The 13,569-nt window shown below is 38.2% G+C and overlaps 1 protein-coding gene across 2 annotated transcripts in view; it reads right to left on the bottom strand.

Annotated features, from left to right (window-relative positions):
• The window catches only part of LOC148956566 (nuclear receptor subfamily 2 group E member 1-like), an 85,162-nt gene extending 71,831 nt beyond the window's left edge, over window positions 1-13,331 (bottom strand). For both annotated transcript variants that reach the window (XM_089085964.1, XM_089085965.1), the window contains exon 1: window positions 13,174-13,331. In XM_089085964.1, coding sequence (XP_088942090.1) covers window positions 13,174-13,216 — 43 coding nt within the window. In that variant the 5' untranslated portion in view covers window positions 13,217-13,331. The remainder of the gene's footprint in view (window positions 1-13,173) is intronic.
• Between the last annotated feature and the right edge of the window lie 238 nt (window positions 13,332-13,569).

Genomic DNA, 13,569 nt, shown 5'->3' with positions numbered 1-13,569 from the left:
GGTCGTTATAATACACAAGTTGTACTTGAACAGAGTTGTGAGGTCCTCTACCCCAACCCCAAAGGGCTCCGATCCCCCTACCCCAGCACCGAAGGAAGCCCCCCGGCTCCCAAAGGACCACCCGGCCCCCCAGGGCCCCTGGACCCCCAAAGGGCTCCTCGGACCCTCCACGCCCATGATTCCCCCAAACACATCCAATTAAAATGTTGAGATAGCCATTTTGTTCAGCGTAGTTGATTTCCAGATAGAAAATATGTTCTCAAGGAGTGACACTCCCCTATAACCTTCTGGGGAAGGGTTTTAAGTTATATCCTGGGGGCATATAAGGTTTTTATAGAAGACATTTTCGTAAAAACTTCAAAACAAGCTCATTCAGTTAAAAATTAGAAAGTCTATTGCTGTTTTATGGTCTAAAGGGACCGAGGGGCAACTACCCCTCCCCCAAGCCGATCATTCTCCCAAACACATCCAATTAAAATTTTGAGATAGCCACTTTACTCAGCGTAGTTGTTTTTCAGATAGAAAATATCTTTTTGAGGAGGACACTCCCCCACAACCCTCGGGGCAAGGGTTTTAAGTTTTGCCCTGGGGGCGTATAAGGTTTTTATAGAATGCATTGTCGTAGAAACTTCAAAAAAGCCTCATTTGACTGGAAATTCAAAGGGCTAGTGCCCTTTTTAATAGTCGAAAGTGATTGGAGGGCAATTAGGCCCCCCCAAACCCACCTTTTCCCTAAACACATCCAATAAAATTTTGAGGTAGCTATTTTGATTAGCGTAGTTGATTTCCAGAAATAAAATATATTTTTGAGGAGGACACTCCTCTACAACCCTCGGGGCAAGTTATGCCCTGGGGGCGTATAAGGTTCTTATAGAAGGCGTATTCGTAGAAACTTCGAAAAGAGCTCATTCGATTGGAAATTGGAGTAGCTACTGCCCTTTTAAATAGTCGAAAGTGATTGGAAGGCAACTACCCCCCCCCACACCGATCATTCACCCAAAGACATCCAATCAAAATTCTGAGATAGCCATTTTGCTCAGCATAGTTGATTTTCAGATAAAAAATATTTTTTTGAGGAGGACACTCCCCCACAACCCATGGGGCAAGGGTTGTAAGTTATGTCCTGGGGGCATATAAGGTTTTTATAGAAGGCGTTGTCGTATAAACTCCAAAAAAGGTTCATTCAAATAGAAATTCAAAGGGCTAGTGCCTTTTTTAATAGTCAAAAGTGATTGGAGGGCAACTAACCCATTCCCCAAACCCACCTTTTCCTCCAGCACATCCAATCAAAATTTTGAGCCAGATTATTCAACGTAGTTTTAAGTTCTGTAAATTAGATTTTTGAGGATAAAAACCCCTTAATAGTCCTCAGGGCAAGGGTTTTAAGTTATGCCCTGGGGGCATATAAAGTTTTTATAGAAAGGGTCGTCTTAGAAGCTTCAAAAAGGCTCGTTCGAATGGAAATTGAAATGGCTAGTGCCCTTGTGAATAGTCGAAAGTAATTGCAAGGCAACTAACACCCCTTCCACGCCCACCATTTGCCCAAAAACATCCAATCAAAATTTTTAGATAGCCATCTTGTTCCACGCAGTTAAAGTTCAGTAAATTACACCTTTGAGCAGGACACTCCCCCCACAATCTTCAGGGCAAGGGTTATAAGTTTTGCCCTGGGGGCACATAAGTTTTTATTATGCCTTCCCAAGGCCAGAACATAATTTTCACTTTGCTGAAAATAATACAAATATATGTGCATTGTCAGTTTAATATGCATATACTGATATTTAGTAATCAAAATTTTAACATTATCTGATTTATTAAAGTTATAAAAGTAAAAACATCAAACCCACCATTTCCCCAAGCACATTGAATCAAAATTTTTGAAATGGCCATTTTGTTTAACGTTGTTTCATGTTCTGGAAATTAGGTCTTTGAGGATGAACCCCCCCCCCCCACAAAAAAAACCTCTGGGCAAGGGTTGTAAGTAATGTCCTGGGAGCATATAAGGTTTTTATAAAAGGCGTTGTCGGAGAAACTTCAAAAAAGGCTCATTCGATTGGATATTCAAAGGGCTAGTGCCCTTTTTAATAGTCAAAAGTGATTGGAGGGCAACTAACCCCCTTCTCACGCCCACCTTTTCCCGAAACACATACAATCAAAATTATGAGATAGCCATTTTATTCAGCGTAGTTTTAAGTTCTGTAAATTAGGTCTTTGAGGATGACAACCCTCTCACGGCCCTCAGAACCAGGGTTGTAAGTTATGCCCTGGGGGTATATAAAGTTTTTATAGAACACGTTATCATAGAAACTTCAAAAAGGGCTCATTCGATTAGAAAATGATATGGCTAGTGCCCTTTTTAATAGTCGAAAGTAATTGGAAGGCAGGACACTCCCCCCACAGTCTTCAGGACAAGGGTTATATGTTATGACCTGGAGGCATATAAGTTTTTATTGAAATCTTTGTCGTAGAAACTTGAAAAAGGGCTCATTCAATTGAAAATTCAGAGTTCTAGTGCCCTTTTTAATAGTCGAAAGTGATTTGAGGGCAACTCGCCCCCTCTCTCGTCCACTTTTCCCCCTAACACATCCAAAAAAAATTTTTAGATAGCCATGTTGTTCAATCTTGTGGATTTCCAGATAGAAATATTGTTTTGAGGAGGACACTCCCCCACAGCCCTCAGGGCAAGGGTTGTAAGTTATGCCCTGGGGCATGTGAGTATTTTATAGAACGCGTTGTCATAGAAACTTCAAAAAGGGCTCATTGGTTTGGAAATTGAAATGACTAGTGCCCTTTTCAATAGTCGAAAGTGATTGGAAGACAACTAACACCCCTTCCACGCCCACCATTTCCCCCAACATATCTAATCAAAATTTTGACATAGCCATTTTGTTCCACGCAGTTTAAAGTTCAGGATATTATACCTTTGAGCAGGACACTCCCCCCACAGTCTTCAGGGCAATGGTTATAAATTATGGCCTGGGGGCACATAAGGTTTTTATTGAAAGCTTTGTCGTAGAAACTTCAAAAAGGGCTCATTCGATTGCAAATTCAAAGGGCTAGTGCTCTTTTTAATAGTCGAAAGTGATTCGATGGCAACTAACCCCCCTCTCAAGCCCACTTTTTCCCCAAACACATCCAATAAAAAATTTTAAATAGCCATTTTATTCAACGCAGTTCAAAGTTTTGAAATTAGGTCTTTTACTATGACAACTCATCCCCCCAAAACCCTCAAGGCAAGGGTTGTAAGTTATGCCCTGGGAGTATGTAAGGTTTTTATAGAAAGCGATGTTTTAAAAATATCAAAAAGGGATTATTCAATTGGAAATTGAAGGGGTTAGTGCCCTTTTAATAGTCGAAAGTCATTGAAGGGCAACTAACCCCCCTCTCACGCCCGTTATTTCCCCACACACAGTCACTAAAAATTTTTGGATATGCATTTTCTTTAACTTTATCAAAAGTTCTGGAAATTATGTCTTTTAGGACGATAACCACCTCAGAGCCCTCAATGCAAGGGTTGTAAGTTATTTCCTGGGCGCGTATAAGGTTTATATAGAAAGATTTTTTTTAGAAATTTCAAAAGGGGCTCATTTGATTGGAAATTGAAATTGCCCTTTTTCATAGGTGAAAGTGAGTGGAGAGTAATTAACCCCCTCTCACGCCCACCATTTTCCGACACATGTTCTATCAAAGTTTAGAGACAGCCATTTTGTTCAACGTAGTTGAAAGTTCTGGAAATTATATTTTTAAGAATGACAAACTCCCCAGAGTCCCTAGGGCAAAGGTTGTAAGTTATGCCCTGGGGGCATATAAGGTTTTTAATGATAGAGTTGTCGTAAAAACTTCAAAAGGGGCTCATTCAGTTGAAAATTGAGAGGGCTATTGCCCTTTTTAATAGTTGAAAGGGATTGGGCGGTAATTAACCCCCCGCTCACGCCCACCATCCCCCAAACACATCCCTTCAAAATTTTCAGATAGCTATTTTGTTCAACGTAGTAGAAAGTTCTGGAAATTAGGTCTGTGAGGATGACAACCCCCTCACAGCCCTCAGGACAAGGGTTGTAAGTTATGCATTGGGGGCATATAAAGTTTTTATAGAACGCGTTGTCGTAGAAGCTTCAAAAAGGGCTCATTCGATTAGAAATGCAAATGCCTTGTGCCCTTTTTAATAGTCGAAAGTAATTGGAAGGTAACTAACACTCCTTCCACGCCCACTATTTCCCCAAAGACATCCAATCAAAATTTTGAGATGGCCATTTTGTTCCACGCAGTTAAAGTTCAGGAAATTATACCTTTGAGCAGGACACTCCCCCACAATCTTCAGGGCAAGGGTTATAAGTTATGCCCTGGGGGGCATATAAGTTTTTATTATGCCTTCCCAAGGCCAGAACATAATTTGCGCTTAACTTAAATAAACACAAATGAATGTGCATTGTCAGTTTAATATGCAGATACTGATATTTAGTAATCAAAATGTTAATATTATCTGATTTCCTGGAAAAGATTAAGGTCCCTTTCCAGCTACTACTCCAAAGCTCACCGATTGCATGTCATGAGAAACAAATACTTCTAAATATCTACTGTAGTGAAATAACTCACGCCTTGCGCTGTGCAGAAAAAACCGCGGTTCCTATTCGTAAAGTGAGAATTGGGTCAGAAATTCCAGGATGGTCGGAAAACCCAGCTTTGGTTAATGTGTGTCGACAAGCTAAAATGTGGTATAGTGTGTGGATTGATTCGGGCCGTCCTAAACAAGGTGTTGTAAACAGTGTTCGATTGTATACAAAGCGGCAGTTCTCCAAATGTCTCGCCTTGCATTGCTATCGTGGGATTGATGAAAATAATAAGTCGCTACGAGTCGATCCAAATAAAATTTGGGAGTTTATCAAAAAGAATCGATCTGCTAAAGCGCCTAGTAACGAATCCGCCCCTAGTCAAAGTGACTGGAATAGTTATTTCACGAGCAAGTTTGCTGCATCTGATCCTGAATTAGAGAGCAAGTGTGAGAGAGATCTTGATCTCTGTTTAGAATCTTTGGAACCGAATCTTGGCCACTCAGTGAGTGTGTCGGATGTTCGTTCGGCTATCTTTAAACTAAAAAAGAAGTACTCTAAAGGAGTAGATAATATCTGTGGTATGCATCTGATTCTCGGTAGTGAACTATTAAAAGTACATCTAGCACTTATGTTCCAAATGATTTTTAGTTGTGGTCTAGTGCCAGATATTTTTTGTACCGGTGTAATCACCCCTGTCATCAGGAAAGGTAAAGACCCTTCTGAATGTTGTTCTTACCGCCCGATAACTGTTGCTCCCGTTTTTTGTAATTTGATAGAGTTATTAGTTACTGAGGAGATAAAGTATGTTTGTAGTACGCCAGACTCGCAGTTCGGTTTCAAGAGAAATATTAGCCGCGAGCACGTGCATAGCCTATTGTCTAATGTTTTGTTGGATGCAGATGCTAAAGGTGAAACCATGGTACTTGCAGGCCATGACGTCCGCGGGGCTTTTGATTCGGGTATCCATGCACAACTGCTTGTCTCTGCGTTTAAGAGAGGTCTTGACAGATCTATAATTGCTACTTATAGGAACATGTATTTTAAGTTGAAGGTTAGAGTAAGGGTACTAAAAAACCAGAGCCCGACTGTATCCGATTTCCTTATAACACTACGAAAAGGCATTCGCCAAGCGGCTTTATCTTCGCCGCCTCTTTATAATAACAGTATCATCGAGGCTCAGAAGACGGTGAAAACATGCTTTATTTTTCGTGGAATTGATTTGTCTCTTGTTAATTATGCCGATGACATTTTAAATCTGAGTAGATCCGTCAGTGGCATAGAGAGTAATTTCAGAGTTTTGTCTAATGAATATGCTAACATAGGCCTAGAATTCAACTCCAGCAAAAGCGAGGTGGTCGTCTTTAACTGTCGTAAGAAAGAGTTGGCGCCTGTCATATTTGCACTAGGTAGTAATACTGCAGCAGCATCAATGACTTACCTTAGTTTGCCAATTGGGTCTAATCTTAAAGCTACCCGGTCCTGTCTAATAAATGATCTCAAACAGAAAGTCCAAAAAGCGTATGGGATGATTTTATCATGCAAACGCCTATATAACCGCCTCATTCTAGCACGGATCTTCAATTCCTTCGCCACCCCTCATGTCTTAGCCTTGTCACCTTTCTGGTCTTTGTTCCCTGTTGATGATAAAAAAAACAATCCGTACAGTGTTCTATAAGTTTGCAAAATATCTGCTTAGCCTTCTCCCCTGGCGAAAAAACCGCCAGATTTCATAACGTTACGGACACGATGACCCCTTTGCCGTAATCGTGACCAGGAGGGGAAATTTCCTGAAATCTTTAGACCAAACGCATAGTATGTTTGAAGCGCTAGATAGTCTTGTGTAATTGTTGTCTTTTTATGTAAATAGTTTCGCCATTGGTTTTTGAAATATTAATTTAAGTTGCTCGTTTGTTTCATGTGTTGTTGTTTTTTTTTAATTTTCTCTCTACTCCATTTTTACTTTTTTTGTATTGTTAAAGATGGGTAATAAAAATCATTCATTCATTCATTTATTAAAGTTATAAAAGTAAAAACATCACACCCACCATTTCCCCAAACACATTGAATCAAAATTTTTTAGTTGGCCATTTTGTTTAACGTTCTTTCTGAAAATTATGTCTTTGAGGATGACAAACCTCCCCCCCCCCCCCAAGCCCTCACGGCAAGGGTTATAAATAATGCCCTGGGAGCATATAAGGTTTTTATAGAAGGCGTTGTCATAGAAACTTCAAAAAAAGGCTGATTCGATTGGAAATTCAAAGGGCTAGTGCCTTTTTTAATAGTTGAAAGTAATTGTAGGGCAACTAACCCCCCTATTACGCCCACCTTTTCCCCAAACACATGCAATCAAGGTTTTGAAAAAACCATATTATTCAACGTAGTTTTAAGTTCTGTAAATTAGGTCTTTTAGGATGACAAGCCCCTCACAGCGCTGAGGACAGGGGTTGTAAGTTATGCCTTGGAGCCTATCAAGTTTTATAGAATGTGTTGTTGTAGGAACGTAAAAAAGGGCTCATTAGATTGGAAACTTAAATAGCCAGTGCCCTTTTTTTCAATCAAAAGTGATTGGAGGGTAACTAACCCTCCTCCAACGCCCAACATTTCTCCAAACACATCCAGTCGAAATTTTGAGATAGCCATTTTGTTCCACGCAGTTGAAGTTCAGGAAGTTCAGGAAATTATACCTTTGAGCAGGACACTCCCCCCACAGTCTTCAGGACAAGGGTTATAAGTTATGGCCTGGAGGCATATAAGTTTTTATTGAAATCTTTGTCGTAGAAACTTGAAAAATGGCTCATTTGATTGGAAATTCAAAGATGTAGTGCTTTTTTTAATAGTCAAAAGTGATTGGAGAAAGACTAACGCCCCTCTCACGCCCACTATTTTCCCAGACACATCCAATCAAAATTTTGAGATAGCCATTTTGTTTAACGTAGTTAAAAGGTCTGGAAATTAGGTCTTAGAGAATGACAACCATCCTCACAGGCCTTAGGGTAAGGGTTGTAATTTATGCCCTGGGGGCATATAAGGTGTTTATAGGAAGTGTTGTCGTATAAACTCAAAAAGGGCTCATTCGATTGGAAATCGAAAGGCCTAGTGCCCTTTTTAATAGTCAAAAGTGATTGGAAGGCTTGACATTTTTATACTGAAGATCGATGTGGGTAAAAAGTATTATTTTTTGGTTGTTGTTTAGGCCAGGGCACTTTGTATGGAAGGAATTGTCTTAGGAACTTCGAAAAGGGCTCATCTATTGAAAATAGAAAAGGCTGATGCCCTTTTTAATAGACGAAAGTGATTGGAGGGAAACTAAACCCCCTCCCACGCCCAGACTCCCATTTGACTTTATGTTTAAAAACTAAATGTTACCATAAAATTAAATCAAAATGCACTTTGTTAATACTAATTCCCAATAAGGCATCTCAGCAGTATCCCAAGAACGACTGAGGGTATTTTGTTAAAACTTTCGGGGCTACTTCTGCTCTTAAAATTTAACCGAATCAAAAAAGCGTAAGTCTATCCAAGCTATCAAAGAAAGTAAACAGATTTTTTTGCGAATTGTATCAAGTTTTTCATTTTAGATCAACTAGAGGAGGTATGAAACTAAGTTAAACACTACTATTTGTGTCCAGATTTTTAAAAGGGTGTATGTTCTTAGAAATTACTGCAAATTTTTCTCCAGCATACGAATAGCAGGCCAAACTATAAATTTTTGAAAAAACGAAAAGATTTAAAGTATTATTTTCATTTTCTCTGAAAAGACTATGTCAATGTAAAACAAACAGAAATTAATTAAAAAACACTTTTTCCAAAAACTAAGTTTTTCAAAGAAAAGTAAAGAACTCCATTAAACAAAAAATGAGCAAAAATAAAATGAAATAATCTACCAAGCGTGAAACTACCACAGATGAGCATCAATAAATAAATAAAACCCAAAACGAACCGAAATTACAATAAATAACCGAGTCAAACTCAAAACGAGCAGAAATTAACATAAGTTGGGCTCAAAACCCCAATGCCTTCCCAAGGCCAGAACATAATTTACACTTTACTGAATAAAATATAAATGTTTTTCATTTTATAACTTTAATAAATCAAACAATATTAACATTTTGATTACTAAATATCGGTATATGTATATTAAACTGACAATGCAAATTCATTTGTATTTTTTTCAGTAAAGTGCAAATTATGTTCTAGGCTTGGGAAGGCATAGGGGTTTTGAGCCCAACTCATGTTAATTTCTGCACGTTTTGAGTTTGACTCGGTAATTTATTGTAATCTCTGTTCGTTTTGGGTTTCATTTATTTATCGATGCTGATTTGTGGTAGTTTCACGCTTGGTAGATTATTTGATTTTATTTCTGCTCATTGTTTGTTTAATGGATTTCTTTACTTTTCTTTTGGAAAAAGTTTTTTTTAGTTAATTATAATAAATAGCTTTTATGAAAGTACTAAGAAAGATTTAGCGTAAAGAGGGAGGTATTGACTAGGGGGCGAATCCAACCATATACGTAATAGTTTCTGTTCGTTTTAAGTTTTGATGTTGAAAAATTTTCAGTTGAAAACTTGTTTTTTTATTTAATTTCTGATTGTTTTTTTTAAATATGCTGGGAAATGCGGCGCCCCCTTCATAGCAATGTCCCTTCTCCCATGACAACTTCCTCCATGGAAAGATTCTCTCACGTAACCTCCGATCCATCCCCCCCCCCACTACCAGAAAAATCCCACGTGAAAACGTCTGTATACTTCCCAATAACCAATACTATATGTAAACATTGGGCAAAGTTCATAAATTGCAGCCCTTTCCCCCGGGGACTGTGGGGGATTAAGTCATCCTCAAAGACATATTTATTATGTTTTTCGACCATGTTGAAGAAAATGGCTATCTGAAAATTTTGATGAGGTGACTTTGGGAAAAAAATGAGCGTGGGAGTGGGCCTAGTTCCCCTCCATTTGTTTTGGTCCGTTAAAAACGGCACTAGAACCTTTAATTTCCATTCGAATGAGCCCTCCCGTGATACTCTAGGACTACTGGGTCGGTGCGATCACCCCTGGAGAAAAAACAACAAAAAAACAAACAAACAAATAAAACACGCATTCGTGACATTTCTTAGGGCAAAAAAATACAAAATTCCACATTTTTTCCGATAGGAGATTGAAACCTCTACAGTAGGGTTCTCTGATGCGCTGAATCTGATGGTCTGATTTTCATTAAGGTTCTATGAATCTTAGGGGTGTTTCTCCCTTTTTCGAAAAAAGGGCAAATTTTCTCAGGCGCGTAACGTTTGATGGGTACTAAACTTAATGAAAGTTATATATTTGAAATCAACATAAAAATCTGATTCTTTTGATGTATCTATTTGTATCAAAATTTCTTTTTTTAGAGTTTGGTTACTTTTGATCCGGATTGCACCTTACCTATAGTTCGTTACTACGAACTGTTTGAAAATAGAAGATAGCTATAAATGCCTTTCCGAAGTATCAAAGGTATTTCTGGAAAACGGCCTAGATTCTCTGGAAGTCAGACATGTTGATCATAATTATAGAAATCACAGATTACCTTAGACCCAGATCCTGTAGAATTTAGCAAACGTTACAATTAGTAAAGCAGGGCCGTTTTCTTAACAAAATGAAATGGTTTATGATCCAAAACCATTAAAGCCTCAAAATCTATCTAAAACTTTTCAAAGCCTCTTTGATAGGTAACTAATTAAATGCTTCTTACGGCTAAATGAATACAAGAAGCAATTATTTTATAGGCCATAAGGTGGGACAGATATGGGTATGTTGATAAAATAAGAGCAGTCGGTAAAACTGACCCGAAAGTCGGTAAAATCTATTGCGGACGTTTTGTTTAATGACGCCCATGCATAGAGCCGCCATCATGTCTGCTGCCATGTCTGAGCCCTGCTGCCATGCTGATCTCCTATATACCTTCTATTTTCTAAGGAAAACTGCTTTAAGCTTTTTTTCCTAAAGACATGGATAATCAAAAACTAAACATTTTCTACCGCTTACATAGAACAGATAATTTTTAAATTTAGTGGTTTTTCGCTCATCTAGGGATTTTTTTTCATGATTTTAGTTATTTTGTTTTTGATCTGGCGGAAGCCCTAGTCTGAACAATTCAGCACATAATGAAATCAGCAGGGATGTATGGATTTGAATAATTCCAAAGAGCTAAAATAAAGTTTCCATATTTTTCCTTAATTGTAAGTACTAACTAAAGAAGATAAGTAGAGCCACACTCATCGGCAGTATTTGCAGCGGAACACTTCGAGCTCTCTGGAATTTGAAGATTTATCGTCCCAGCTTCAAATACATATTTAGATCCGGTATGATGAAATTCTTACTGTATAATTCGTTTGATTTCGGAGGTATTGGTAGCTAGCCCCAACGCCCCGGATGTGGGTGCTCTCTAAGAAAAAAGTTTTGCATCCTTATTTTATAAATTGCAAAAATAAAGCATAATTTACACGTAATTTCATTTTACTTTCTGGAATTTTTTGTGCTTTGGAATGCGAAAATATATGGCACAAATAGACGAATTTTCTTTCTTGGTACTTTATCTTTGCGCAGTGGCACCAAGTGTGGCTCGCCGAAACATCTTTAAAAAGTAAGACGAAAAGAAGCAGGCCTACGCCAGAAAAACTTCGAAAATAAGTTATTTTTCCGCTGAACAACCAATCCTTTGATGGTAAGGGAGAGTCACACCATCAATGTGGTATTTCGTCAAATATTTTACGCTTTGACAGTTACGACTTGCTGTGACCTTGACTGCTATATTCTTGTCGAACCTGAAGAGGAAACGTGTTTCCAACCTGTTAGGAATCAAGGAAGAGCTTAAAGCAGCTAGTATCTAAATTTCCAAGCTTACGAGAGTTTTTTTTTTTTTTAATGGGATTGGACGTATTGGTCAGATTTACTGAAAGAATAACGGATAGTTTGTAGCAGCTGGTCAATAGTACAATAAGTTTTAACCGTTTGAAAAATACCTATCGTATACAATTAAGACTAAACGTTTAGTGATGAAGATTTTGTAGCGATTGAAAACTGACTACTAGCATAAAATCGTTTTTCCATTAGTTCCAGGGTTGTCTAGTGACAATCTAAATTGTCATTTAGGTGTCAAAATAGCAAAAAACTAATATATTTTAAATATTAAATGTTTTATGATTCGCCAAATTGATGGTTCATGACACTAATACTTAGTATTTGTTGCTTAAGGCGGTATTCATATGCCTGTCCACTGTCCAGCTAGATCATTTTTGTCTTGACACGTACCTGACCAAATGTGTCCTGGCAGCTACCGTTCACACCAAAGAGAATGAAATCCGGTACTTGTGTCTTATAGCCACTGCACTGAATTTCTGTCGAATAGTGAAGTTTGGTTAATGCTAATGAAACAAAACAAAATATGATCAGAAAATAATAATTTATCAACAAAATTATGAAAGCTACAACAAAGAATTATGGGAAGGGGGCCGCCCAGACAACATTATATTAAATACGTAACTTAAACTAATCTAACCCACATACCAACTAAATATTTAATTAAAATATAGCTACAATGTAGTTTCCCACCGAGCCGAGGCTAATATTGTCTCGTATAAAGACCATGAACACCGGTTATTGTCTCATGTTCACAAAATAAGATCTTGAGTTGGGTGGCTATAAGATAAAAGTACCTGAAATCCTTACGAGTTTACAATATACTTTGATTCACACATAAATTTAGCGCTTGACCGCAACAAGTTACAGCAAGACTTGGCGCAAAGTGATGATGTTTTGAGAGAAGAGGCTTCACATCAGTGGCGGATCCAGGGGAGCGCGCCCCCCCCCTAACGTAGTCTTAAGCAGTGTAATTTACTTAATTAAACTTGCTCCTAACGCAAGTTTATCGGATCAGCATATTTTGCGCCCCCCCCCCTAAAACAATCCTGGATCTGCCCCTGCTTCACATTGATGTTACCCAAATGGTAGCATTCTAAAAGAGGATTCTTAGGTATTCTGTGAAACTTATCCAAACTTTTTATATGGAGGGTGAACTTCAAAAAGTAGAATTTTGGGAATGGCTATGCCCCCTAATTTATGTGCCTATGTAGCCAAGATCTCCTTTTTAGAGTTCTGCATGTAGAATTTGGAATTTCTACCAATCAGGAAGCATTTGCACGGAATGTGTCGTCATGGCTCGAAAGTGGTGTTCACGTATAGGCCTGATAGGCCTTGATACCTAAACATGTACTTGGTCACAAATATGAATTTTGGCAAGAAAATCTAGTTAGAACTGCAAAGAATGCCTCTTAACAGAAAATATGATTTCTGCAAATCAAAGGAATCTGTTCGTTCCATGGTCACGAAGTGTAAATAGTTTCCCAAATGAATTGCTCAAAGAGAATTTTTGCCGAATAAAATTCTCAAATATTAAACTTGTACCAAGCGGAGAATAGCATTTTGCCCAATATTTGTGTTTCTGGACCACGTAGGGATTTATAAATATATTTTCAAGTTACGCATTCCTAACAGCTTTCTTTTATTATATCTGTGTATACATGCAGTTAATTTACTAATAATTAGGTTAACGCAGCTTCTAGTTCATTCTTTAAATTAATATAACTCACCCCTTCTTCCCTGTTTATCAAGGCCTCCTTGAGGAACTGCCATATCCGGTTGAAATTCCTTTCTAAACTGTCACTGAATCACAGCTAGATCAACTTTCTAATTGATCTAGCTTTCAACTCTTAATGGCTGTGCAAATGCACTTTGGTCTTTTTCCAGATGATAGAAATGACTCGCCTCAAGGCCAATTGACACAGGCCCTCAAGTAATACTGAGCTTATATACTTGCCAGTTTGTCATTAGGCTGAGCATGGGAAATATTGCAGGTGTATCTTAGATCCCTTCAAAAGAGGTACCTTTTCGGTGGAATATGTGCTAGGATATCTCTCTCTCTTTGTTTCCTTTACTTGACTGTGATTGTTGATTGGTCACTGAAAATTTGAAGTAGGTTGTACAAT

Source organism: Artemia sp. Qi Xiang Cuo, chromosome 1 (genome assembly GCF_049724085.1).
Source record: "Artemia sp. Qi Xiang Cuo chromosome 1, ASM4972408v1, whole genome shotgun sequence".
NCBI lineage: Eukaryota > Metazoa > Arthropoda > Branchiopoda > Anostraca > Artemiidae > Artemia > Artemia sp. Qi Xiang Cuo.
This window is presented reverse-complemented; position numbering and strand designations above follow the sequence as displayed.